The 24,833-nt window shown below is 43.2% G+C and overlaps 3 protein-coding genes across 15 annotated transcripts in view; 2 read left to right on the top strand and 1 right to left on the bottom strand.

The window, feature by feature from the left end:
* Positions 1-3,607, top strand: part of PXK (PX domain containing serine/threonine kinase like) — a 97,550-nt gene extending 93,943 nt beyond the window's left edge. For 5 of the 12 annotated variants that reach the window (XM_066350581.1, XM_066350580.1, XM_066350578.1 and 2 more), the window contains one exon: positions 2,343-3,607. In XM_066350581.1, the coding sequence (XP_066206678.1) occupies positions 2,343-2,545 (203 nt within the window). In that variant the 3' untranslated portion in view covers positions 2,546-3,607. Of the gene's footprint in view, positions 1-891; positions 918-2,342 lie in introns of those variants that run through there. The other 7 variants (XM_066350586.1, XM_066350585.1, XM_066350584.1 and 4 more) reach the window with 3 other exon arrangements.
* Positions 3,608-4,496: 889 nt separating this feature from the next.
* On the bottom strand, positions 4,497-9,160 carry PDHB (pyruvate dehydrogenase E1 subunit beta). Of its 2 annotated transcripts, none has more exons than XM_066352017.1 (10): positions 9,087-9,160; positions 8,939-8,992; positions 7,568-7,675; positions 7,414-7,476; positions 7,279-7,314; positions 6,856-7,141; positions 6,116-6,226; positions 5,722-5,813; positions 5,235-5,376; positions 4,497-5,013 (listed from the first exon to the last, which is right to left on the bottom strand). In XM_066352017.1, the coding sequence occupies exons 1-10, from the start codon at positions 9,105-9,107 to the stop codon at positions 4,868-4,870; spliced, it is 1,059 nt and encodes a 352-aa protein (XP_066208114.1). In that variant the 5' UTR covers positions 9,108-9,160; the 3' UTR covers positions 4,497-4,867. The 2 variants fall into 2 exon arrangements, with proteins under 2 accessions (XP_066208114.1, XP_066208113.1); XM_066352016.1 differs by having other exon boundaries at positions 9,066-9,156.
* Positions 9,161-9,274: 114 nt separating this feature from the next.
* KCTD6 (potassium channel tetramerization domain containing 6) overlaps positions 9,275-24,833 on the top strand; it is a 73,413-nt gene continuing 57,854 nt past the window's right edge. Inside the window, exon 1 of the mRNA XM_066352019.1 lies at positions 9,275-9,590. The gene's annotated coding sequence lies outside the window, so the exon portion shown is untranslated. The remainder of the gene's footprint in view (positions 9,591-24,833) is intronic.

Raw genomic sequence — 24,833 nt, 5'->3', positions numbered from 1 at the left:
ATTTATTTATACTACCTACTTAGAGAGATTCACTGAAAGTGGTAACAATATCAGTCTTTACTTGGAAAATGAAGATCCATTTACAGAACACCACCCCCGACTCCCAAATGCTGTGGTAGTGAATTTGGACTTTGAATTCTGTGCTCCTGGTAATGAGGCCAAAGTCAAAAGTTAGTTCCTTGTAAAGGCCAAGCAGTTTTGTCCAAGTTGGCAGCCCATATCGAAGTCCAGCCCCTAGGCCTATTTCTAGCCTCCCAGAATCTTGGGCTGGAGGGGTTTCAGTCTCTGAATGGCTGGTTCCATGTCTTGGGGACACCAGTGCTGTTGCAGCCCTGAGCCTGTCTTATCTGTAACCCGCAGGGTCTCTTCTGTCAGGCTCAAAGCACAAAGCTGGAAAGCAGGAACACCATCTGTACATTTTGGGCCCTGAATGTCAAGTCTAGATTCTGCTATCTGTTTCTGGTCATTGGATGGGATAGAGGGGCATTGGTGCTTGCTCAGCCTTCCAGGATCTGTGCTGCAGTTGAGTTCTAGGAGCCTTCAGAGGCAATCTCCTCTCCTCCTCAGATAGTTCACTGGTCACTGTCTGAAAACCCCCTTCGGAATGCTTATGTCACATAGTCTGCTCTTCTCGCCTCAATGTTTATTTCAGGTTTAAAGTCCTTTTTATCTTTGTAATCCTGTACATAAAGCCAGAAACATTTGTCTACACTCCACCCTGGCATAGAATATAATAATACAACTTCATTCATTAGCTGTTATTATATAGAACCAATAGAAATTAAATTTTGCTCATTTGTCTGTTTAATGTTTATTTGTATTGCTATGTCATCATTTGAGAATTCCAAGATTGCAGAGTGTGAGTGTATCTGTGTGATTCTTTAATTTCAGCTGCCTTAGGTTTGGGTAAAGTAAGGTAAGTGGTTTTATGTGAAACACAAGATTTTAACCATTGCCTGTCATGCACTTACCTGTTTTATTGGAGATCCTGAACCACTCATCCATATAAACTTGAGGGATGATTGGAATGCTTCCCTGTTAACACTGCAGCTCAGGAGCAGTTTAGGGGGAAACTGCCTAGCAGAATGTCTCTCACCCTGGCCCGATAGCTCAGTTGGTTAGAGCATCATCCTGAAGCAGAAAGGTTGCTAGTTTGATCCCGGTTAGGGCACATACAGGAATAGCTCAGTGTTTCTGTGTATCTCTCTCTCTTTTCCTCTCTCTTTGAAATAAATAAATTAAAATAAAATGTCTCCCTTGTGCAGCCTTAAGAAGGGGTAGATGGTAAGGCTAGAAACAAATGGTTAGATTCACCAAGAGTGCAAGGTTCACAGGAAATGAGGCAACTAACGCTGTGGCACAGGCAGGTTCCTTAAGACAGGGCCTTTTCTGTACTCAAGAGTTTAGTTTTTCCTGGGAGAACCATTTATTCATTCATTCAGAACCATAAAATTCAAGTGCCCAATGTTTGTGTGCCTGGAAGCTAAGGGAAGTTTCAGACACCTGTCCAGTTCCCTTCTCCTTGCCCATGAGGGTAGAGCTTGGCATTCCAGTCTGTCCTGTTGCATCAGCAAAGGTGTGGGTTAGTGCAGTTCCATTCTGTTCCTGGGTTGGGCCATAGTGGAAAGAGGGTGCCAGAGGAAGATTCTGCCCTGAGAATGCCAGTGCTGGGGAGAGAGCCCTTTGCCCCCTACTTTGCATTCAACACTTACTAGCTTTTTATATTTCGTTAATGCATCCTAATAGGAAATGATTATTCAAGACAGATGCCCCTGGGGAGCCCGTAATCCAGCAGGGACTGGTCTCTTGCCAGGAATACTGAGTGGTTTGTCATTTTATATTAAATCATATCCTTCACATATTGTGTGTGTTGGAGCATCTAAAGAACTGTTCATTCCTTATTATTAATTGATATCCAGGTAGCCCAACTCAGCATACAAATGTATCTTGAATTGCTAGCTCAGGAGTAGTTAGAGCTGCCCGAGACCTGGCTCAAGTAGTCAGCTGATGGAACTTTTCTTTGGAAACTATTACTAAAATTTGGAACTGGAGTTAGAACCTCATCTATGCCTAGAGAATTGTCACTATGTATAGTCTCATGTGAGCTATGATTTTGTTCAGTCTTTTCTCACGTGACTGTTATTTGGGAGAAATGGCAGCCTTTAATTTAAATTCCTCTTTAATGGTTCTAGCTTTCTTGTTCAGTATTTTAAAAATCACACAGTACTGGGCATCTTGGTCCCTCTGAGGGAAAACAAAAGCCCGTTCTGCCCAGGACTGAGTAGTAGCTTGTGTGCAGGGTGTTCGGAGGTGATGTTGACTGTCCCTGTTTTCCTCCACAGGGATTTCCACATTACCTCCACCTCCACCACCGCCACCAGCAGCTCCCTTGCCTCCTTCGAGCACAGAGATGCCCATACAGCTCCAGCCTCAGGCTATGAATGGCTTGAGCCGAGGGGCCTTACTCAGCTCCATCCAGAATTTCCGAAAGGGAACTTTGAGGAAAGCAGAAACCTGTGATCACAGTGCACCTAAGATCGGCTAAAGCTTCGTGTTTGCACTTGGGGGGAAAAGTTGTGTTTTTTTTTTTCTGCCGACCTCCAACCACTAAAGTATCCTCTTCCTGGATGAATAATTGCTGAGCCAGAAAAGCCACGTATTGTTTTGCAGATGCTCATGTAAGGGACGTTTCAAGAGGGAAATATTCTTCATGTAGATTAATATCAGGCTGGCATTGCTGCCTTAAATATTTTACTCCTTTATTACTATTTTAAAGGAGTTGTTTATCCCCAAATGGGTATCTTCTGGGGGCAGCAGCATATCAGAATCATTATTTCTACCAACTGAAGGAAAACTGACAAAAACAAGGATAATATTCTGTCACAGCAGTGAGTGGCCTTGTGCTGCGATCCTTCCTGTACCGTCAGACAGCTCCTAGAAATGTTTTTCTTATAGTTTATTTCTCTAAAGTCTAAAGCATTTTCTGGTTATTTCTTAGATCTTAACTCCCATTTGGCTACCTTAATTTCATCTTAGACAGTAACACTGTAGCCCAAAACATAGTTATATTGCTGAGTCAGAGAAGCAACCCTGTTCTTCTCCGTTTTTCGTTTTCCCCTCAGATAGAATGGGGAAAATTTGTAACATTTCTAATGGGAATACTGTTATGGTTATAGAACTCTGGGCTACAGAAGCAACTTCTCTAGACTCATAGTTCCTTATAGTTAGGTTGTATTGAACAGAAAAAAATGTTAACAAAATGCTCTTGCCAATAAGAGGAACTTTTTACTCCTCAGCAATTAAGTTTGTGGTTTGTGGAGAATTGTTACAATACAAGGGAATTTGGCTTTGATAGATTTGATTTTTGAAAGATTTATTTAAATACGTCATCTTTAAATGTTTCTCATTTATTAGAAATATCCTTTATCCTATGATTTGCTTAAATCCTTAAATAAACTGCACTTTAAAGGATTATAAGTAATCCATTTAAAAATTCAAACATACACATCAGTATTGGTTACTATGCAGAGAATGTCATTGTCTATAGTTTGATGTAATCTGTGATAAATATGTTCAGCTGTATTTTTTATTAAAATAAACCATGTCAAAAAAATAGGTTGTCTGTAGCTTGGCTAAATATTTTAAATGGGAACTATTTATAGCTGTTTGTAAACAAAGACCAGATCCACAAAGTATTTCTAAAGGTTGCTTCCCAACTATCCTATCTCTATTTTTTTGTTGTATTGTTGTTATATTTTCCTCTTGATAAGAGCTAACAATCCTGTCTTGCTGTCTTAAATTGGGCACCCTTGTAGCTTCTGTAACTAATTTAAACCTGTATTTCCCATCTGAACTTCTGAAGAGGGCATTGTTTGGCAGGAGGTCTGCTTTTTGGCAATGGAGAAACACCTGACATGAATTTTGCTTTAATTTTAAAAGAAACTGCATTAGAATTAGGCATTTGAAGAGTCTGTGGACAAGTTCCTGTTGTAAGTGGTTGTCAACCTTTTTACACTTGGGGACCAGTGAAAATTGGAGAATTATTTCAGGGACTGCTAAGGCAGAAATCATCCAGAGCATAAGCAAATTCAACTAAGATCATTGAGTCTGTGGTCTTCATACAATCTCAGGGTGGTTAACTCTTGCAGACCAGTATGAAATTTCTGGTGGACTGGTGGTTAAAACACTGGTCTAGATTAATGATTAGTTCTTTTTTTTTTTTTAATATTTTATTTATCCATTTTTATTAGAGAGAGAGAGAGAGAGAGAGAAGAGATAGAAAGAACAGGGGGAGGAGCAGGAAGCATCAACTCCCATATGTGCCTTGACCAGGCAAGCCCAGGGTTTTGAACCGGCAACCTCAGTATTCCAGGTCGACGCTTTATCCATTGCACCACCACAGGTCAGGCAATGATTAGTTCTTGACACTAATTTCTTAGCAGAATTTTAAGACTTCCATCCCACATTTATTTTCAAGAATATAAAAATACAATTAGTCAGAGTTAGGAATTGCTTTATTCCTTATCAAAACAGTGAAACAGTAAATGTAGGTTATATGCTTTTATTTTTACACACAGGTTGTCTTTTTTTGGATATGTCTTTCATCAAGACTGCCACATTCATACCTTGTCATTCTAGTGGGAGGGTAGAATTTTACATTAGTCTTATTCAAATAAATGGCAATTGTAACAGACAAAAAATAGGCATGGAGTCTAGGGCAGTAAGAATGGAGTTTTTCTACATACAAGCACATTTAACGTCTTCCCAGTACAAAAACATTTATGAATCATAAGGTCTTACAGTTCAAGCCAGGTAGTGTCAGCAAGTATTTTAAATAAATCCCAATGACTTGATATTTAAGTACAAACTAGATATTCAATGTTTTCTTTATTGTAAATATGATGTCTTTAACCTGAGGTACAGAATTGTCTTCTAGAATCTTTGCATAAGGCATAGGGACATCAGCACCGGTGACGCGAACTGCAGGAGCATCCAGGTAATTGAAGGCAGGACCTAGGAAAGAAGGAGGAGTGACTTAGAAAGAGGCAAGAAAAGCCAGTGAGCACCAACACCTTGGCTCAAAGATGAAAATCTAAAGTAATGCTAATGACTGGGGATTGTTTCTGGTTTTGCTTTTTAAAACATTTACCCAAAGAAAGCAATGCCAAACTGACAAGTTGGAAGTTCAAGTCATTGGGCCTCTCCTAGTATTTAATCTTATTTCTCTGAAATACCTTCCATGATCCTGGCACAGATTTCAGCTCCTACTCCAAACTGTGGCCAGCCTCCTTCCACAGTTATGAGGTGATTGGTCTTCATGACACTGGCTTCTATGGTTTCAATGTCCATTGGTCTGATGGTTCGCAAATTTATCACCTGAAAAGGTAATGTAATAGATCAACTTTATAGAGCCATTGTATTGTAAATATAGTCTTATCCTCTTAATACCACTGTTTATTGGTAGGTCTAGGATATGAAAGGGTTAGACTCACTGACTTCTAAGTTCCCCCTTCTCCCAGCCTCCAGCTCCAAGGTTGGATCTTAACTTGAGAAAGCAGGAATTATTCTAAAAGATCCAGAACCCAGGTGGTAAAAACTATGCATGTGAAAAGCAAGCAGGTTCTCAGTTTTAAGCAGAGTGGAACTCAAACTACTACTTCTGGGTCTTAAATTTAAAAAGAACCTTTCTGATTCTTTAAGAACAAGTGAATGTCCACTCACCTCACATTCAATTCCCTCTTTAGATAGCACTGTCGCAGCCTCTAAGCAGTGGCCGACAGGTCTTGAATGGGCAACTACGGTTACATGTGTTCCTGAAACAAAGTGGTCACAGATCAAGTTGAAACTAAGTTCATCTGTAAAATCTTTAACTCAGCTTCATTCTAGTGATATGAAGAATGTGGCCACCTTCATAGAAATGAAATACAAATCTACTGGGTAAGATTTAGAAAAGTGCAAGTGTATGAGAAATTAGGGCATGACACATTCTTAACCTGAACTCATCCTAAAATTACCTAGTCAAAGTCAAGGGCAATACAGTTGAGACTGAATGTGAATAACACAAACAGGGGGGTGCATTACAAATAATGTTTAAATGCACACTAAATTCTCTTACCTTGCCTCTCTATTTTGGCTTTTCCAATAGGAATCAGAAAATCTTTTGACTGAGCTTCCTGGGGCAATTCAAAAGGAACTCCATACATTAATTCATTTTCTAGCATCACCACTGCAAAATACAAATATTTAAACAAGAGTGACTACATGACTAAAAATGTACACACTATCTTTTTCTTTGAGTGTATGTTTATTAAAGCTGGGGACAGCGAAACAAGGAAGGGCTTAGGATTGAAGTGACAGGAGAGCATACGCTGGGCTGCTTTGGCTCACTGAGAAGTCAAACAAAAGGGGGTCTTAGAGACAGGTTCAGGGGGTTAGCCCAGGATGAGCTGCCACTGCCTGCTGCTCCCCTGCTTGCAAGTCTTGAGGGGACCCTGAGAGTTTAGGAGATGCATGAGAGGGGGGAAAAAGGTGTGAGCATGCTCCCCAGAAGGGAGAGTGCCACAACCATTAATTTTATGAAGAGTTTTATTGTGTTGAACTTGTGTCTGTTGTGTCCAGTACCCTTGAGGATAGTTTGGCCAATCCTAATGTTATCTATTTGAGGTTAAACCAGTGTTGTAGGTAAATGTCTCCCTTATGTAACAACATTTTTACTATTTTTACCCTATCTGTAAATTATTAACATTTTATATGCTATGTCTAAACCTACTGGAAGCCTTGACTGATGCCTTCAATGCAAAGATTTCATTTTAGTTCTTAAATGTTTCAAGGAGACCCAAGGGTTACTCTGCTGACCTGGATTGTTATCCCGAATGGCTGATTTAATAAGTCCTTTTGCATCCTCTGAATTCCAGGGGCTGACCACCTTTAAGCCTGGGCAGTGCCCATACCAGGCAGCAAAGCACTGTGAGTGCTGGGCAGCTACACCAGCTGAGGCACCATTGGGCCCCCTGAAGACTATGGGCACAGGCTGAAGGCCTGCCGACATGTAGTAGGTCTTGGCAGCTGAATTTATAACCTGGTCAATGGCTTGCATAGAGAAATTGAAGGTCATAAATTCACAAATGGGGCGCAACCCCGCCTGTCAAATCAAAAACATAGATATTAAAAACAGCAATGAAGAGGGGCAAACAACCACTCTGCTCCTCCAACAATCAAATAATGTTTACAAAAGGCCATGTTAAAATCTCTGTGGATGAGATTCATAAAGATTCATACCATAGCTGCACCTACAGCAATTCCAGCAAAGCCCATCTATAAAATAAAACACAAACACATGAAAACGCATAAAAATTAAAAGTGTATACTTTAACACATGCCCCTCAAAGGTCTGTTGCCTGATGGAAGGCCTACCTCAGATATAGGTGTGTCTATGATCCTTTTATCTCCGTATTTCTTCCACAGGCCTCGGCTAACCTAAAATTAAGTATCAACTCCATTACTTTTAAGTGTATCTGGGGGCAGATAGTCACTTCCCTTTTGTATAGCTTTCCTATATCTTGATTACCTTGTAAGCCCCATCATACTGGGCAACTTCTTCCCCAAGAAGAAATACCTTCTCATCTCTTTCCAGCTCCTCATCCATACCTTGATTTATAGCCTCACGAACTGTCACCTGTCACAGGTATGGGGAAAAAATCAATAAGCTACAGGATTATTTAGGATACTATTGAGATTTTCCCCCTTTACAATTACCTAGGCTGCCCAACAGCATAGCTTATAATATAAAAATGATCTCTATCTGGAACACGCTTCCCTTTAAAAAGGTCAATGAATTCTAAAAGTAGCATTTTTATCACACATAGCTATCTTTGATTGCATGCGTTGAGAAGTTTACTAAATATTCTGCTTGATTGCACCTACAGTTAAGAGATCTGCTTGCTGGCCACACCAGTTCATAGGAGAAACTTCATAACCAGAAAGTATACTGGGTTGTTTTACTTCCACACTTAACAGAACTGTTAAGGAAGCCTAAGTAATTCTGTACATTGTACACTCACTAGGTGCCAGGCACTACCAAACGCTTTGCCTTCAGAACTTAGGAGTTATTTTCCTATACAGATTGGTAGAATCCTCTAGTAAATAAAACGGAAGCCGGCCTCAAAAAGTTGAACACAGAATTACTACATGATGCAACAATTCCCCTTCTAGATATATCCCCCAAAGAACTGAAAGCGGACTCAGATTCTTGGACACCAAAGTTCATAGCAGCGTTATTTGGAAATCAAAAAGGTGGAAATAACTCAAATCATCAACATCTAGTAAAAATGTGGTATATATACAATGAAATATCCAGCCTTAAAAAGAATGTCATTCTGACGCATGCTACATGAATTAATCTTGAAAACGTGCTAAGTGAAATAAGCCGGATATAAAAGGACACTTATGGGGCATACACAGAATAGGTACAGAAAGTGCAATAGAGGTTCCCGGCTAATGGGAAAGGGGCGTTAGTGTTTAGCGGACACTACACAGGTTCTGCTTGAGATGGTCAAGTACAGGAGATGGACAGCGATGACGGCTGCACAACACTGTGAGGGACTTAGTGGCGCTGAACACTCATTTAAAATGGTTAATTTTGTTATGCATATTTTACCACAATAAAAAATAAAGGGGGTGGTGGTCGGGAAAACGCGTCAAGTGTAGTTTCCTCAGATCACCCGTCAGATTCCAACAAGCCTGCAGGGCCTAACAAGCTGGTGTTTGTCGCCAGGCCGCGGAGGCAGCACACGTCCCAGGCGGGATGTCGGAGTCCACGGATCCCAGGCCGGGGTCGGCCTCACTCCCGTAGGCGCCCACTGCTACCGCGCAGGCGCGACGCCGGCTCTACCTGGAACGACCGGCCCCCTCCCTGAGGAGTAGTGGCCAGGCCAGTTACCTGCAGCGCCACCGGCGCCGATCGGTGGAAGTGCCTCCTCAGCAGCCCGGACACCTGGAGGAGACAGAAAAAGGTCGCTCAGGGGTACGCAGGGTAGGCAGGAATCGCCCCGCGCGCCGCTGCCTACCTGCTCGACGGGTCTACGCACCAGCCCAGACACCACCGCCATCTTAACCGTGTCCTCTAGCCGCAGCCGAATGACAGCACAGCGGGGCTGCAGACGCAGAGGGGCCCGCCTCCCGGCCGGCGCGGACCAATGGCAGAGCGCGGCGTCTGCGTGCACCCCCCCCCCCCCCAATGTTCCTGCTACTTGGCCGGGAGTTTACTCTGATCAACTTTATTTTTGTTATTTTGGGGAGCAGATGGCTGCTGGTACGCGGGGTGCCGGTCGAGGACATATTTTTAGGCGGTGTTGCTTGAAGCTCGGAGACCAAAAGTCAGACTCTGAGGGCATAACTAGAGGCTGGAGGGACCTGAAACCGAGGCCCGCCTTCTGTGGGCACTGAAATCTTTTGGGCACCAAGTAGCGCTTGCACACGGTCTAATGCCAGGGAGCTTAGCACCTAATAGTCTTTGGCATCAGTGTCTTTTGGTTCCTTAGAATATGAGCAAGGGCTTTCATTGACGCTCGAAGCGCCCACTGTGTGCTGTGGTAAGTGCCTTATAACTCATTTAATTATTACAGGAACCCTCTCAGGTAATGTGTTTTTAAGATGTCCATTTCACAGAGGAGTAAACTGAAACAGAGATGAGTTAAATGAGCCAGGATTTGAATTTAGGACAGTCTGACTGTAAAGAAAAGGCGTTTATCACTGCTTCCAAAAACTGAAGTCGGGGTCCTGCCTGTGAGGCGGTTTACAACAACCTGCTTTTAGAGAGGGCCTTATAGGACCAGACCCTTGGCTAGAGCAGCCTCTGGAAGCCTCTTCTCATTCGCGTCACTTTGACCCATAGGAGTCAAGTGGGACTATTGGTGACTCCCTTAGTCCTCACTCCCACCCAAGACATTTCAAACAAAAAACCTTTCTGTGTGCCCTGGCCCCAGATAGCTCTGGTAGTTAGAACGTCCTCCTAAAGCCAAAGTGTCTGGTTGCTGAGTGAGAATGAAAGGTGGGGCTTTGTGGTGGGGGGCGAGGGCAGAAGCAGCAGAGAGAGAGCTGGACTAGGGGCAACTTGGGGATGAAGAGGAGGGGGCAGGTTTGAGACCTATTTGCAACCGGAATAAATAGAATTGCTGTGAGGGAAGAGTTGAAGTTTTCAGAGAGAGAGAGAGAGAGAGTGTGTCTGTGTTTGGTTGGTTGGAAAAACGAGGAATGAAGGGGGAAGCCTGGAAGCAGGTAGGAAGAATCCATGTTGAACCCGCTGAATTGATTGATTGATTGATTTTAGAGAGAAGAGAAAGAAACATCCGTTTGTTGTTCCACTTACGCATTCATTGGTTGATTCCTGTATGTGCCCTGACCAAGGATGGAACTCATAACCTTGGCCTATCAAAACCATGCTCTAACCAACTGATTTACCCAGACAGCGCAAACCAGCTGAATTTAGATGACTGGGTTATACCCCGGTTGGATATAGGAGCCCAGAGGTAGAGGCTAGGCTAGGCGAGAGTTACAAATTTGGGGGCATGTTGGGCAGATAAAATGTATTATGCTCACTTTGTTAAAGATGACACTGCCCACGTGGAGGCCATTGTCCAGGTGATATTAATGTGTGTTGGGGGCTGGCTGTGGGCAGGCAGAATCCTTGTAGCCTGGGGCTTGGTTTTGGGATTAAGCCTTTCCCACCCTTTTTGATGTGGAGTGGTACAATCCCGTCATGCCTCAGATAAGTGACTTTGTATCAGAGACTTCCCTATTTTGTATATTGGATTAAAGGTTTGGATTTCTACACTATAAAATGGGGGCAGAACAGGAGCTTGCTCTCTCGGTTCCTGAGATTAGCATTAGAGAGCAGAGAGCAGAGAGAGGCCAGTGGAGGAGGCCAGGAGAAGCAGCCAAGATGGCGGAGTGTTGAGTGAGAAGCCAGTTAGTGCAGAGTTTGTGCAGGGAGAAGGAAGGAGATGGGGAACAGAGGTGAATAAGTCTGGTGAGCTAGAAACCTTTGATTCTAGGAAACTCAGATAAGTCAGCAGCTTTGTGAGCACTGAATGTGAGTGGGTTTTGGAGCCCAGTGTGTGTTTTTATTTGCCTGCCAGGTGCAAGCTAGGATTAAAGATGTTGGCCTATCAGTTTTTGGCTCCGTTGTTTCTTTACCGACTGTCCGAATCCAGTGCGAACCTGCATGGGCCAGGCTGCTGTGATAGTAGCCCTGCCTACTGGCTTTACAGGGCAGCTTCATAGAGAGGCCCTATAATCTCTGGGAATTTGCTTCAGCATCTGTAAAATGGAGAGATGTTCTCTCAGGTATGGAGTCAAGACCTTCCATGACCCTTCCACTCCTCAGCAGGAACTACTAGCACTTCCAAGACAGCCACAGCATTCCAGAGAAACCCTGAATTTGAGACATTAGCCCTCAGGGATTCCTGGGACCTGCTTGGAATGAAAATGTGATGGCCTTTCACACCATCCAGCACTGAAAGATTTCAGCACTGTAATTAGAATTACAAAGCAAAGGTGAAGGAAAGGTGATCCAAAGAGAAGGCAGAATTTGGACTGTGGTCTAGAGGACTGCAGTCTTGGCCCATATTTCCATAGAAATCCAAAAAAGCCAGCAACACTAGGTCTCCAGCTAGTCTGGCCAGCTAAGTCAGGAAGGCAGTGCAACTCCTCAAGACTTAGTTAGCCTCAGCTGAGAATTTTCTTTCAAGATAACGACTGGATGTTTCAGAAGCATTAGGTATATTCATCGGTACCTGTGCTTTTGTTTGTGTTGGGCAGATAAAATGTATTAAGCTCACTTTGTTAAAGTGGCGCTGCCCACGTGGAGGCCGTTGCCCAGGTGATATTAATGTGTGTCTCTGTGGGCAGGCAGAATCCCTGTAGCCTGGGGCTTGGTTTTGGGATTAAGCCTTTCCCACCCTTTTTGATGTGGGGCTGTACAATCCAATCATGCCTCAGAGAAGTGACTTTGTATTAGAGACTTACCTATTTTGTATATTGGATTAGAGGTTGTGAAGCTACAATATAAAATGGGGGCAGAATGAGAGTTTGCGCTCTTGGTTCCTGAGATGATTAGCATGAGAGAGCAGAGAGAGCAGAGCAGAGAGCAGAAAGCAGAAAGAGGCCATGTGGCCAGGAGAAGCAGCCAAGATGGCGGAGTGCTGAGTGAGATGCCAGTTTGTGTAGTTTGTGTAGAGAGAAGGAAGGAGATGGGGAATTGAGGAGAATAAGGCTGGTGAGCTAGAAACCTTTGATTCTAGGAAACTCGGATAAGTCAGTGGCTTTGTGAGCACTGAATGTGAGTGGGTTTTGGAGCCCAGTGTATGTTTTTACTTGCCTGCCGGGTGCAAGCTAGGATTAAAGAGAATGGCCTATCAGTTTTTGGCTCCATTGTTTCTTTACCGACTGTCCGAATCCAATGCGAACCTGCATGGGCTGGGCTGCTCTGATGGCGGCCCTGGCCGTGGCCACTGGCTTTACAGTTTGAAACTCTATAAATGGCCAGTTTGGAAAAGCTAGGCACAATTTTCTAGACTTTTTGTTTCTTTTTACAATTTTCTGTTTAAAAGGCAAAAAGATAAAAGTGCTGAATTTAAAATCCATACTCTTTACCAAACCAGTCTATATTCATATGCTGTAGGTGTTGGAATCCATGGGAGTCCGAAAGACCAGAGTAACAGGCTTTATTGAAAGGAAGAAAGGAACCCTGCCGGGCACTTCTGGGGGGCGGGGGGGGGGGGGGGGGGAGAAGAACGCGGATTACAGACTAGGGGCAAATTATATAGTGTTTGGGAGAGCCTGGGGGGATACTGAGGCAAAAGTCCTGGTATGTCCTGAGCCCCTCCTTGGGGTGGCTTCTCAGCTTTTTGGAATTCCTTTGTCTCAGTGGGGATAGTCCAGTAAGGGTGAGGTCTGACAGATAAGAGAAACATCAAGAGGGCAGTTTGGAATTTACATATCTATCAGTAGGTTTTACAGAAAGGAATTGGAAAGTGTAAATTGTCTAACTAAGCCACTTATCTCTCAGAATTAAATCTTTCCAAAGTTATAGGAACATTTGTCCTCAAGTCACTTTAGATTTTTCAGAATGTTCTTTATCCAAAAATTTCAATCTCTATGTATGGGCTTGACCAATTTTGTGTGTGTGTGTATGTGATTATAAGAAATGTTTATTAAAGAGGGTTTTTTGTCCCCTGCACTCCTCAACTTTTTACGTGTAATTTAAACACAGTAAAATGCACATTTCCACCACCCCAGAAAGTTCCCTCATGTTTCCTTCCAGTGATTCCTTACTCATCACTCACTGCACAGGTGGCCACAAATCGGACTTCTCTCATCATGCTTTACTTTGCCTTTTTCAGAACTTAAAGGGACCCATAAGAAGTGTACTCTTTTGTTTCTGTCTTCTTTAGCTCAGCAAAAGGTTTTTGAGATTCATCATATTTTTTAGTGCATCAATAGTGTTGGGCAGATAAAATGTATTATGCTCACTTTGTTAAAGAGGCCATTGCCCAGGTGATATTAATGTGTGTTGAGAATTGTTGTAGCCTGGGGCTTGGTTTTGGGATTAAGCCTCTCCTACCCTTTTTGCTGTAGGGCGGTACAATCCAATCATGCCTCAGAGAAGTGACTTTGTATTAGAGACTACCCTGTTTTGTATATTGGATTAAGAGTTTGGATTGCTACACTATAAAATGGGGACGAAGTGGGAGCTTGGGCTCTTGGTTCCTGAGGTTAGCATGAGAGAGCGGAGAGAGTGGAGCCAGCAGCTAAAGGAGGCCACGTGGAGGAGGCCAGGAGAAGCAGCCAAGATGGCGGAGTGCTGAGTGAGATGCCAGTTTGTGTAGAGTTTGTATCTGGGATAAGGAAGGAGATGGGGAACTGAGGAGAATAAGGCTGGTGAGCTAGAAACCTTTGATTCTAGGAAACTCGGATAAGTCAGTGGCTTTGTGAGCACTGAGTGTGACTGGGCTTTGGAGCCCAGTGTGTATTTTTACTTGCTCACCGGGTGCAAGGTAGGATTAAAGGCTATGGCCCATCAGTTTTTGGCTCCGCTGTTTCTTTACCGACTGTCCGAATCCAATGCGAACCTGCATGGGCTGGGCTGCTGTGATAGTGGCCCTGGCCTTGACTGCTGGTTCTACATTTGGCGTAGTCTGTGGCAGGATTCGGAGATCGGTATGGAGCTGCCACCTTTGATGTGCATAGTAGAGGACTGGCTGCTGTCATGGTTCCCCATGGCTGTCCTTTTGGGGACCGTAGGCTGGCTGACTTTTATAGCCATGCGTGAGGAAACTGAGAGCTCTGTGGAAGAGGCTGCCCGGGACCTGCAAACCAAGCAGTGGAAGGAGCTGGAGCAAATGTGGGAGAAACAGATGCTGACCCTGGAGCTGGAGGAAGCGCTGGAGGAGGAGGCCGACCAGGTTTGCGAGATTCGCCTGGAAATGGAGCAGCTACTGGAGGAGGATTCACAGGTTTGTGAGTTGCAGATTGCCCTGGACGTTGTGGAGAGCCAGCAGCGGCAGGAGGCCGGGGCTGAGGCTGAGGCTGAGGCTGAAGCCGAGTCCGGAGCTGCAAGGTCTGCGGAGCAGAAGGCGGCAGCGGCCCGGGGCTCAAGCCCAGCAGCCGGAGCTGGTGTTTTCAGTTCCTCTTTGGAAGGTGAGGAGAATCGAGCTGGAGTTGCAATCTACAGACTCCATAAGATGGGAGCCCAGCTGGAAGGAGCACCTACTACAGCCCTGGTAGGTCTGCGATTTTGGGGACATAGGATGGACGCTATCATGCTCTCCAGAGCCAAGATGGAAATGCTGACTGCCATTGCCACATGCCCCTCTTTGGGACAGTGTAAGACCTGCCTGGACGGCAGGAATGAGGGGGGTGGCTGACGCCCCATGTGCTTGGACTGATTTCCTGGACTACGACCAGAGTGGGCATTGGCTCCTTTGTTGGATGGACTTACGGATTACGGATTTTGGACCATGTGAAGTACCCTGATGGGGGTGGGGGGTGGCTTTGCTGGAAGCACTCCCTACCCCGGGAAGCTTTTCCCGTGGCTAGAAAGAAGGGCGAGGACATTTTGCGCTTTGGGCTAAGTGCTCAGAGACTGGTGAAGTGTACCTTTGTGATTGTTGAAATTGTATGACTTGTGCTATTGTAATTTGTGTAATGTGCCTCATTTCCTTGCACAGGGATGCCGGTGATGTAGATTGTGGGTAGTAAAGTGAGCATAGGGGTGGATTGTTGGGCAGATAATATGTATTATGCTCACTTTGTTAAAGTGGCGCTGCCCACGTGGAGGCCATTGCCCAGGTGATATTAATGTGTGTCTCTGGGCAGGCAGAATCCTTGTAGCCTGGGGCTTGGTTTTGGGATTAAGCCTTTCCCACCCTTTTTTGATGTGGAGTGGTACAATCCAGTCATGCCTCAGAGAAGTGACTTTGTATTAGAGACTTCCCTATTTTGTATATTGGATTAAAAGTTTGGATTTCTACAGTATAAAATGGGGACGGAGCGGGAGCTTGCGCTCTTGGTTCCTGGGATGATTAGCATGAAAGAGCAGAGGGAGCAGAGCAGAGAGCAGAAAGAGGCCATGTGGCCAGGAGAAGCAGCCAAGATGGCGGAGTGCTGAGTGAGATGCCAGTTTGTGTAGAGTTTGTATCTGGGATAAGGAAGGAGATGGGGAACTGAGGAGAATAAGTCTGGTGAGCTAGAAACTTTTGATTCTAGGAAACTCGGATAAGTCAGTAGCTTTGTGAGCACTGAATGTGAGTGGGTTTTGGAGCCCAGTGTGTATTTTTACTTGCCCACCAGGTGCAAGCTAGAATTAAAGACTATGGTCCATCGGTTTTTGGCTCCGCTGTTTCTTTACCGACTGTCCGAATCCAATGCGAACCTGCATGTGAATGGCCACGGTGGCAGTTCCTGGCCTTACAAGTATTATAGAATTTTACCTCACAGATTCAAGTAACCACCATCATAGTCTAAAAAGAGAATTTTTCCATTACCACAAAGAAGCCCCCTTACTATTACCTCATAGTCACACCCCCTGCCCTTGACTTCTGGCAACCACTGATTTGTTCTCAAGCACTATAATTTATTTCAAGAATGTTTTATACATGGGATCATACTATATGTAACCCTTTGAGTTGGCAAGTGTCAGTCATCCTAATGCCCTTGAGATCTATTCAAGTTTTATGTATCAACATTTCATTCCTTTTTAATGCTGAATAGTTGTGTGATAGTTGTCAGTTTATCTATTCATCCACTGAAGGACATTTGGACTGTATAAAGTTTTAGCTATTACCAATAAAGCTGCTGTGAACATTGGTTTAAGGTTTTTGTTTGAACATAAATTTTTATTTCTTCACATAAGTACCCAGTGGTACAATTGTATAGTAAGTGTATGTTTAACCTTTTTTTTCTTTTGAAAATTCAGTGAGGGAAGGGAAGGCAGAGACAGATTCCTGAATGCGTCCTAACTGGGATCCACCCAGCAAGTCCACTAGGGAGCAATGCTCTGCCTGTCTGGGGATGTTTAACTTTTTTTTTTTTGTTTTCTTTATTTTTCTGAAGCTGGAAACGGGGAGAGACAGTTAGACAGACTCCCGCATGCGCCGACCGGGATCCACCCGGCATGCCCACCAGGGGGCGATGCTTTGCCCCTCCGGGGCGTCGCTCTGTTGCGACCAGAGCCAGTCTATCGCTTGGGGGAGAGGCCTAGGAGCCATCCCTAGCGCCCGGGCCATCTTTGCTCCAATGGAGCCTCGGCTGCGGGAGCGGGAGGGGAAGAGAGAGACAGAGAGGAAGGAGGGCGGGGGTGGAGAAGCAAATGGGCGCCTCTCCTATGTGCCCTGGTTGGGAATCGAACCCGGGTCCCCCGCACGCCAGGCTGACGCTCTACCGCTGAGCCAACCAGCCAGGGCTGGATGTTTAACTTTTAAGAAATTGCCAGACTACTGGATCAGGTGGTGGTGCAGTGGATTAGGGAGTCAGCCTGGGATGTTGAGGACCCAGGTTTGAAACCCTGAGGTCGCCAGCTTGAGTGTGGGCTCATCCGGCTTGAACGCAGGCTCACCAGCTTGAGGACAGGTTGCTGGCTTGAGCGTGGGATCATTGACATGATCCCGTGGTCACTGGCTTGAAGTCCAAGGTCGCTGACTTGAACAAAGGTTTACTGGCTCAGCTTGAGCCCCCTGGCCAAGGCACATATGAGAAGCTATCAATGAACAACTAAAATGCTGCTACTACAAGTTGATGCTTCTCTTCTCTCTTCTTTCTGTCTGTCTGTCTCTCAAAACAAACAAACAAACAAAAAAACAAAGTTGCCAGACTTTTTCCAGAGGGGCCATACCATTTTACATTACCTCTAGCAGTGTTTGAAACACTTATTTGCTCTGGAACTTTGCCAGCACCTAATAGTAGTTTTATTTTAGCCATTCTAATAAATGTATAGTGGTATCCCTCGTGTTTAATTTGCATTTCTGTAATGGTTAATGATATTGAACATCCTTTCATGTGCTTACTTGTCATCCATATTTGGTGAAGTGTCTGTTCAAGTGTTTTGCTAACAGTCTAATTAGATTTACCACTTTAACCATTTTAAGTATATAGTTTGGTCTCATGAGATGCATTGACATTGTTGTTCAACCACCATCACCACGCATTTTAAAAACTTACTAATTTTCCTAAAAGGAAACTCTATATCCCACTTAAAAGCAAAATGTCTGTTATAATTTTTGCATATTTCTTTCCAATCTATTCATATGCACTTATGTTTCTATTTCATTTTTAACTTTAAAAATATTTTTGAGGCCCTGCCCAGGTATCTCAGTGGTTAGAGCAATGTTCCAATATGTCAAGATTGGGGGTTTGATCCCTGGTCAGGGCACATACAAGAGTCAACCAGTGAATTCATAAATGAATGGAACAACAAATCAATGTTTCTCTCCCAAATCAATAAATTAATAAAAATGTTTTTGAATAGGAAATTCATCTTATTGTAGGGGAAAAAAAATCAAATACTACAGAGTATAAAGTAATTGCCCTTCCTGTCCCTGAACCCCCGTTATCCTCCTTCCTTCCCCTACTATGGCAGCCACTAGGAGTCATTTCTTCTCTGTATTTACAAAGAAGGCTGTTTGTATATAAGTATATATGTCTATATTTTCTTTAAACGAATTTTAGCTAAAGAATATTTTTTAAATGAGCATGCAGAAAAAATTGTGAGCTATGTGAGTTTTGAAGCTGGTATAGATTTGGGCAATGATAACCACAATCAGGATACATGATGGTTCTATGACCCTCAAAACTCCCTCTTACTGTCCTTGTGAAGCTACTCCTCCACTCCAAATCCCTGACAACCAACTAACCTGTGTCTCTGTTGCCATATTATTGTCTTTTCCAGAATGTCAAATAAATAAATCATATAGTATATAACTTTTTGAGACTGGCTTATTTCACTCTACATAATGCCTTTGAGATTCATCCAACTTATCAATTTTTTGATAGTTCATTCATTATTGCTGAGTAGTATTCTGTTGTATGCTTGTTCCAGTTTGTTTATCCATTTACTTCTTAAAGGACATTTGAGGTGACAAGTTTTTGGTGATGATGACTTGAGCTAATACGAAAAATTTTGCAGAGTACTGTGTGAACACACGTTTTCATTTCTCTTTGGTGTGGGATTGGGATTGCTGGGTCATAAGGTAAGTGTAAACTTAACTTTTAAGGAACCGCCAAAACTATTCTCTGGACTAGCCCTATCATTTTGTATTCTCACCAACAATGTATGTGAGTTCCAGTTGCTCCACATCCACAGCAACACTTGGTATTATCAATTGTTTGTGGGTTTTGCCTTTCTAATAGGTGTATAATGATACATCATCATGGTTTTGATTTGCATTTCCCTAATGGCCAATGATGATGAACATCTCTTCATCTGCTATTGGCCATTCATATATCATTTCTGGTGAAATGTCTGTTTAAATCTTTTGCCCATTTTTTTATTGGGTTGTGGGACAGACAGGAACTGAGAGAGATGAGAAGCATCAATTATCAGTTTTTCATTGCGAGACCTTAGTTGTTCATTGATTGCTTTCTCATATGTGCCTTGACCGCGGGCCTTCAGCAGACCGAGTAACCCCTTGCTCAAGCCAGCGACCTCGGGTCCAAGCTGGTGAGCTTTTGCTCAAACCAGATGAGCCCACGCTCAAGCTGGCAACCTCGGGGTCTCGAACCTGGGTCCTTTGCATCCCAGTCCGACGCTCTATCCAGTGCACCACCGCCTGGTCAGACCATTAGTTGTTTATTGAGTACTTTCTCATATGTGCCTTGACTGGAGGCTCCAGCTGAGCCAGTGACTCCTTCAAACCAGTGAATTTGGGCTCATGTCAATGACCTTGGCTTCAAGCCAGTGACCATGGGGTCGTGTCTGTGATGCCACGTTCAAGCCGGCAACCCTGTGCTCAAGCCTGATGAGCCCACGCTCAAGCTGGTAACTTAGGGATTTGAACCTGGGTTCTCAGCATCCCAGGCCTATGTTCTATCCACTGTGCCACCGCCTGATCAGGGTCTTTTTTTAATATGTGTCTTTTATTTATTTATTTATTATTTTTTTGACAGAGAGAGAGGGACAGATAGAGACAGACAGACAGGAAGGGAGAGAGATGAGAAGCATCATTTCTTCATTATGGCACCTTAGTTGTTCACTGATTGCTTTTTCATATGTGCCTTCACTGAGGGGCTACAGCAGAGAGAGTGACCCTTTGCTCAAGCCAGTGACCTTGGGCTTCAAGCTAACGTCCACAGAGTCACGTCTGTTATCCCATGCTCAAGCCAGCAACCTCACGCTCAAGGTGCTGTGCCCGTGCTCAAGCCAGATGAGCCCAAACTCAAGCCAGCAACCTCGAGGTTTTGAACTTTGGTCCTCTGCGTCCCAATCCAACACTTTATCCACTGCACCACTGCCTAGTCAGGCTATATGTGTGTCTTTTGTTTCTTTTTCTTGACATATTACTGGACTTCTAGTATCAGTGTTGAGTAGGAGTGGTGAAAATTGACATATTTGCCTTGTTTACCTTCTTAGAAAAGTATTCAATCTTTCACCAGTGAGCACAATCTGCTTTTTAATTTTTTTTTTTGTAGCTATCTTTATTCAGGCTAAGGAAGCTTCTTCTGTTTCTAGTTTGCTGAGTCCTTTATCATAAATGGCCACTGAATTTTGTTAAATGCTTCTTCTGCATCAATTTATATGATCATTTAATGGATTTTTCTTTTTTAGTTTCTTAACAGTGTGGATTATGTTGATTGATTTCCCCACATTGAAATAGCATTGCATTCCTAGTATATATCCCACTTGGTCATGGTGAGATGTATACACACACATATATACTGCTGGACTGTATTTGCTAATATTTTGTATTTTGTTGAGGTTTATGTTCATGAAAGATAATTGGTCTATAGTTTCCTTGTATTGTCTGGTTTTGGTATCAGGGTAGTGTGGGTCTTAAAATGAGTTAGGAAGTCTTCCTTCCTCTTCTATTTTCTGAAAAACATTGTAGAATTGGTTTTATTTCCTCTTTAAATATTTGGTAAAATTTATAACAGACCATTTGTAGATTTGTTTTTCAGGGAGCTTTTAACTACAAATTGCATTTCTTTAATAAATATAGCATTATTCAGGTTATCCATTCTTGGGAGAATTGTGGTTGTTTGTATTTTTCTTTCCTTTTTTGTGTGTGACAGAGACAGAAAGAGAAAGAGAAGGACAGATAGGGACAGACAAACAGGGAGAGAGATGAGAAGCATTGATTTTTTTTTTGATTTTTTGTTTTTTTTTTAGCTACAGTTTTTATTCCTGACAATGAGTTATATTTTCTAAATCTTTTACCCCAATCTTTTAAAGAATTTTAATACTGTAATAGTTTTACTTTTTTTTTAATTTTTTTAATTTATTTTTTATTATTAAATTTAATGCAGTGACATTGATAAATCAGGATACATATGTTGAGAGAAAACATCTCCAGATTATTTTGACATTTGATTGTGCTATATACCCCTCACCCAAAGTCAAATTGTCTTCTGTCACCTTCTATCTGGTTTTCTTTGTGCCCCTCCCCTACCCCACCCCCTCTCTCCTTCCTCGCCCCCTCCCCCCTCCCTCCACCCCAATTGCCATCACATTCTTGTTCATGTCTCTGGGTCTCATTTTTATGTCCCATCTATATATGGATTCATATAGTTCTTAGTTTTTTTCTGATTTGCTTATTTCACTCCATATAATGTTATCAAGGTCCATCCATGTTATTGTAAATGATCCGATGTCATCATTTCTTATGGCTGAGTAGTATTCCATAGTATATATGTACCAAAGCTTTTTAATCCACTCGTCCTTTGACGGACACTTGGGCTGTTTCCAGATCTTCGCTATTGTGAACAATGCTGCCACAAACATGGGGGTGCATTTCTTCTTTTGGATCCATTCTATGGTGTTCTTGGGGTATATTCCTAAAAGTGGGATAGCTGGGTCAAAAGGCAGTTTGATTTTCAGTTTTCTGAGGAATCTCCGTACTGTTTTCCACAGTAGCTGCACCAGTCTGCATTCCCACCAGCAGTGCAGGAGGGTTCCCTTTTCTCCACATCCTCGCCAGCACTTATTCTGTGTTGTTTTGTTGATGAGCGCCATTCTGGCTGGTGTGAGGTGATATTTCATTGTGGTTTTAACTTACATTTCTCTAATGATTAGTGATGTTGAGCATTTTTTCATATGCCTATTGGCCATCTGTAGAAGCATTGATTTTTTTTGTTGTGGCTCCTTAGTCATTCATTGATTGCTTTCTCATATGTACCTTGACTGGGGGCTACAGCAAAGTGAGTGATCCCTTGCTCAAACCAGCAACCTTGGACTCAAGCGAGCAACCTTGGGCTTCAAGCCAGCCACCTTTGAGCTCAAGCCAGCAACCATGGGGCCATGTCTGTGATCCCACACTCAGGCTAGCAACCCTGTGCTCAAGCTGGTGAGTCTGTGCTCAAGCCAGATGAGCTGTTCCTCAAGCTGACGACCTGAGGGTTTTGAATCTGGGTCCTCTGGGTCCCAATCCGACACTGTATCCACTGCGCCACTGCCTAGTCAGGCTGTATTTTTCAAGGAAAAGGTTTATTTCACCAAAGTTGCCAAACTTATGTGTTGACTTATTCATAAAATTCAAGTTTAAAGTCTTTGGGATCTATAATGATGTACCCTTTTTCATTCCTGAACTTAGTAACTCGTGTCTGTTCTTTGTCAGTCTGACTGGAGAAAGGGATATTTAAAATTTTCACAGGTAAGCCATATGGTTACATTCAGATTGCAAGTTGTTTTTTGTTTGTTTGTTTTTTGCAACAGAAACAGAGAGAGGGGGAGATAGGGACAGACAGACAGGAAGGGAGTGAGATGAGAAGCATCAAGTCTTTGTTGCAGCACCTTAGTTGTTCATTGATTGCTTTCTCATATGTGCCTTAACCAGGGGGCTACAGCAGAATGAGTGACCCCTTGCTAAAGCCAGCGATCTTGGTCTCAAGCTAGCAACCTTGGACTTCAAGCTAGCGACCATGAGGTGATGTCTATGATCCCATGTTCAAGTCAGCAACCTTGTGCTCAAGCTGGTGAGCCTGCGCTTAAGCCGATGAGTCAGTGCTCAAGCTGGCAACCTTGGTATTTCGAACCTGGGTCCCTGCATCCCAGTCTGATACTCTAGTCACTGCACCACCATATGGTCAGGACAGGTTGCAAATTTTAACCTGCCTGCTTTGTATGTGGGCTGTGGTTCCAAAGTCAGCTCAGTTTTTAAAGCATTTGCAGTGCTATTCAGATGAGTCTCATGTGTGTTCCACCTAGTGATTGGTAATGGACCTGAGTGGTGTCTAGCTTGTAGTTCAGTTCGCAGAGCCTTTGGAATGCTGTGTAGGGTCTGATCTGCACATGTATTCTCGGGGTGAGCCTAGGAGTATATATACAGCTTTCTGGGGTTTCTCTCTTGAGCTCCCTCATTTCTGTGTTGTTCCCAATATTTTTTGATGTGCCAGAGCCTCCCTTTCCAGTCCTCCAGCCAGAAAGATCGGTGTATTAGTTTGCTAGGGCTTTCATAACAAAATGCCACAGACTAGGTGGCTAAAACAACAGAAACTAATTTTTCCACATTTCTGGAGGCTGGAAATCCAAGATCAAGGTGCCTGCAGGGTTGGTTTCTCATTAGGTCTCTCTCCTTGCTTTCTCGCTCTATCATTACACAGTCTCTCCAATGTGCATGTACATGTCTGTGTCTTAATCATTTCTTTTTATAAGGACACCAGTCATATTGGATTACAGCCCACCTAATGACCTCATTTTACATAAATTACCAACTACAGTGTAAAGCCTTATCTCCTATCACATTTCTGAAGTACTGTGGGTTAGGTCTTCAGCCTATGAGTGTGAGGGAAGGCTTCAGTTTCCCTGCTCTGCTGTGTATTTCCACCACTGTGTCTGCATCAGGGACCAAGGGAATACAGGAAAAGCAACACAGAAATGAGATTCTCTCCAGGCTTTTAGAACCACAGATCCTCTAGAGTTTTACGCATCTGCCCACACACTGCTGCCACCAACACCAAGGTGTGTTGCCTATAGTCTGGGGCAGGGGAGAACAGAAAAAGGAAAACAAAAATCAAAATGGAGTACTCACCCCCCCCATTGTCCCCCCCACGCACACACACAGAAAGAGAGGGCATCTCTTGGAGCTCTTACTGTTTGTACCTGGTGAACCCTACTGGGTTTTGAGCAGCTGCCTTTGAGTTCAGCCTGGACAATACTGAAGGAAAAACACTACACTCCCCACCAGTCTGGTACACCTTTGGATTCTGGTTTATTTCCCTAATTCCCCTTGGATAGCTCCTCCATGCATTCTAAAAGGATTTGTAATTGCAATCATCATGACAAGGTACACTATGTTTACTCTGTCTTCCCTAAATTAGAACCTGGTACTTTGGCTTAAATGTTAGCTTTTAAGACACACACAGTGCCCTGAGTTTTATTTTTTCAGTAGGATACATCTTGTAGGACTTTGCATCTCAGTGTAAGTAGATTTCCCACATTTATCCTCATAGATATATAGTATTTCAGTGTGGCTATATCATAGTTTATTTAACTGATGCCCTATTACATTATACCATAGTCTTCTATTCTTTGTTGTTATAACCATGGTGTAGTGGAATGACTGCATTATCATGTAAATGAATCCGAATAATTTCTTGAGGAAGAATTTCAAGGTCAAAATGTGCATTTTAAATTGTGTTCAGTATTGTCATATTGATTTCCAAATATCTGAAAGTGCCTGTTTCCTCACACTCTTGCCAGTATAGTTCATGTGCACATTTCTACTTTGAGATCCTTATTACAGGTTGCATCTATATCTCAGCTCTCTCATCTGTTAAATAGTTATCTTAGTCTGGGCTGCTATCACAAAATTCCATAGATTAGGTAGCTTATTAAGAACAGAAACGTATTTCTCAAAGTTCTGGAGTGGGAAGTATAAGATCACAATGCCAAAAGATTCAGAGCCTAATGAGAGTGGGCTTCCTGTTTCATAGGTACTGTAGTTGTCTTCTTAATGTCCTCACATGATGGAAAAGGTAAACTCTGGGAACTCTTTTCTAAAGACAACCCATTCCTAAGGGCTCTGCAATAGACATTTAGTCTGTTGTAATTGGGATAATAGTAGTCCCTACCTCATAGGACTGTTATAAGGGTTATATGAGTTAATGTTTGTAAAACTGCTAAAAAC

Source organism: Saccopteryx leptura, chromosome 10, assembly GCF_036850995.1.
Source record: "Saccopteryx leptura isolate mSacLep1 chromosome 10, mSacLep1_pri_phased_curated, whole genome shotgun sequence".
Lineage (NCBI taxonomy): Eukaryota > Metazoa > Chordata > Mammalia > Chiroptera > Emballonuridae > Saccopteryx > Saccopteryx leptura.
Note: the sequence above shows the minus strand (reverse complement) of the source record. Positions and strands in the feature narration are given on the sequence as shown.

Bases quoted from the DNA above. Each gene is read 5' to 3' on its own strand.
- PDHB (XM_066352016.1), bottom strand. From the start codon at position 9,107: ATGGCGGTGGTGTCTGGGCTGGTGCGTAGACCCGTCGAGCAG. The intron at 6,227-6,855 runs GTCAGCAGAGTA...TGTATTTTGCAG, and splicing joins CATTCGGGATAACAATCCAG to TGGTGATGCTAGAAAATGAA. The intron at 5,014-5,234 runs GTATTTCAGAGA...CTTCTTTCCTAG, and splicing joins CTGTGCCAGGATCATGGAAG to GTCCTGCCTTCAATTACCTG.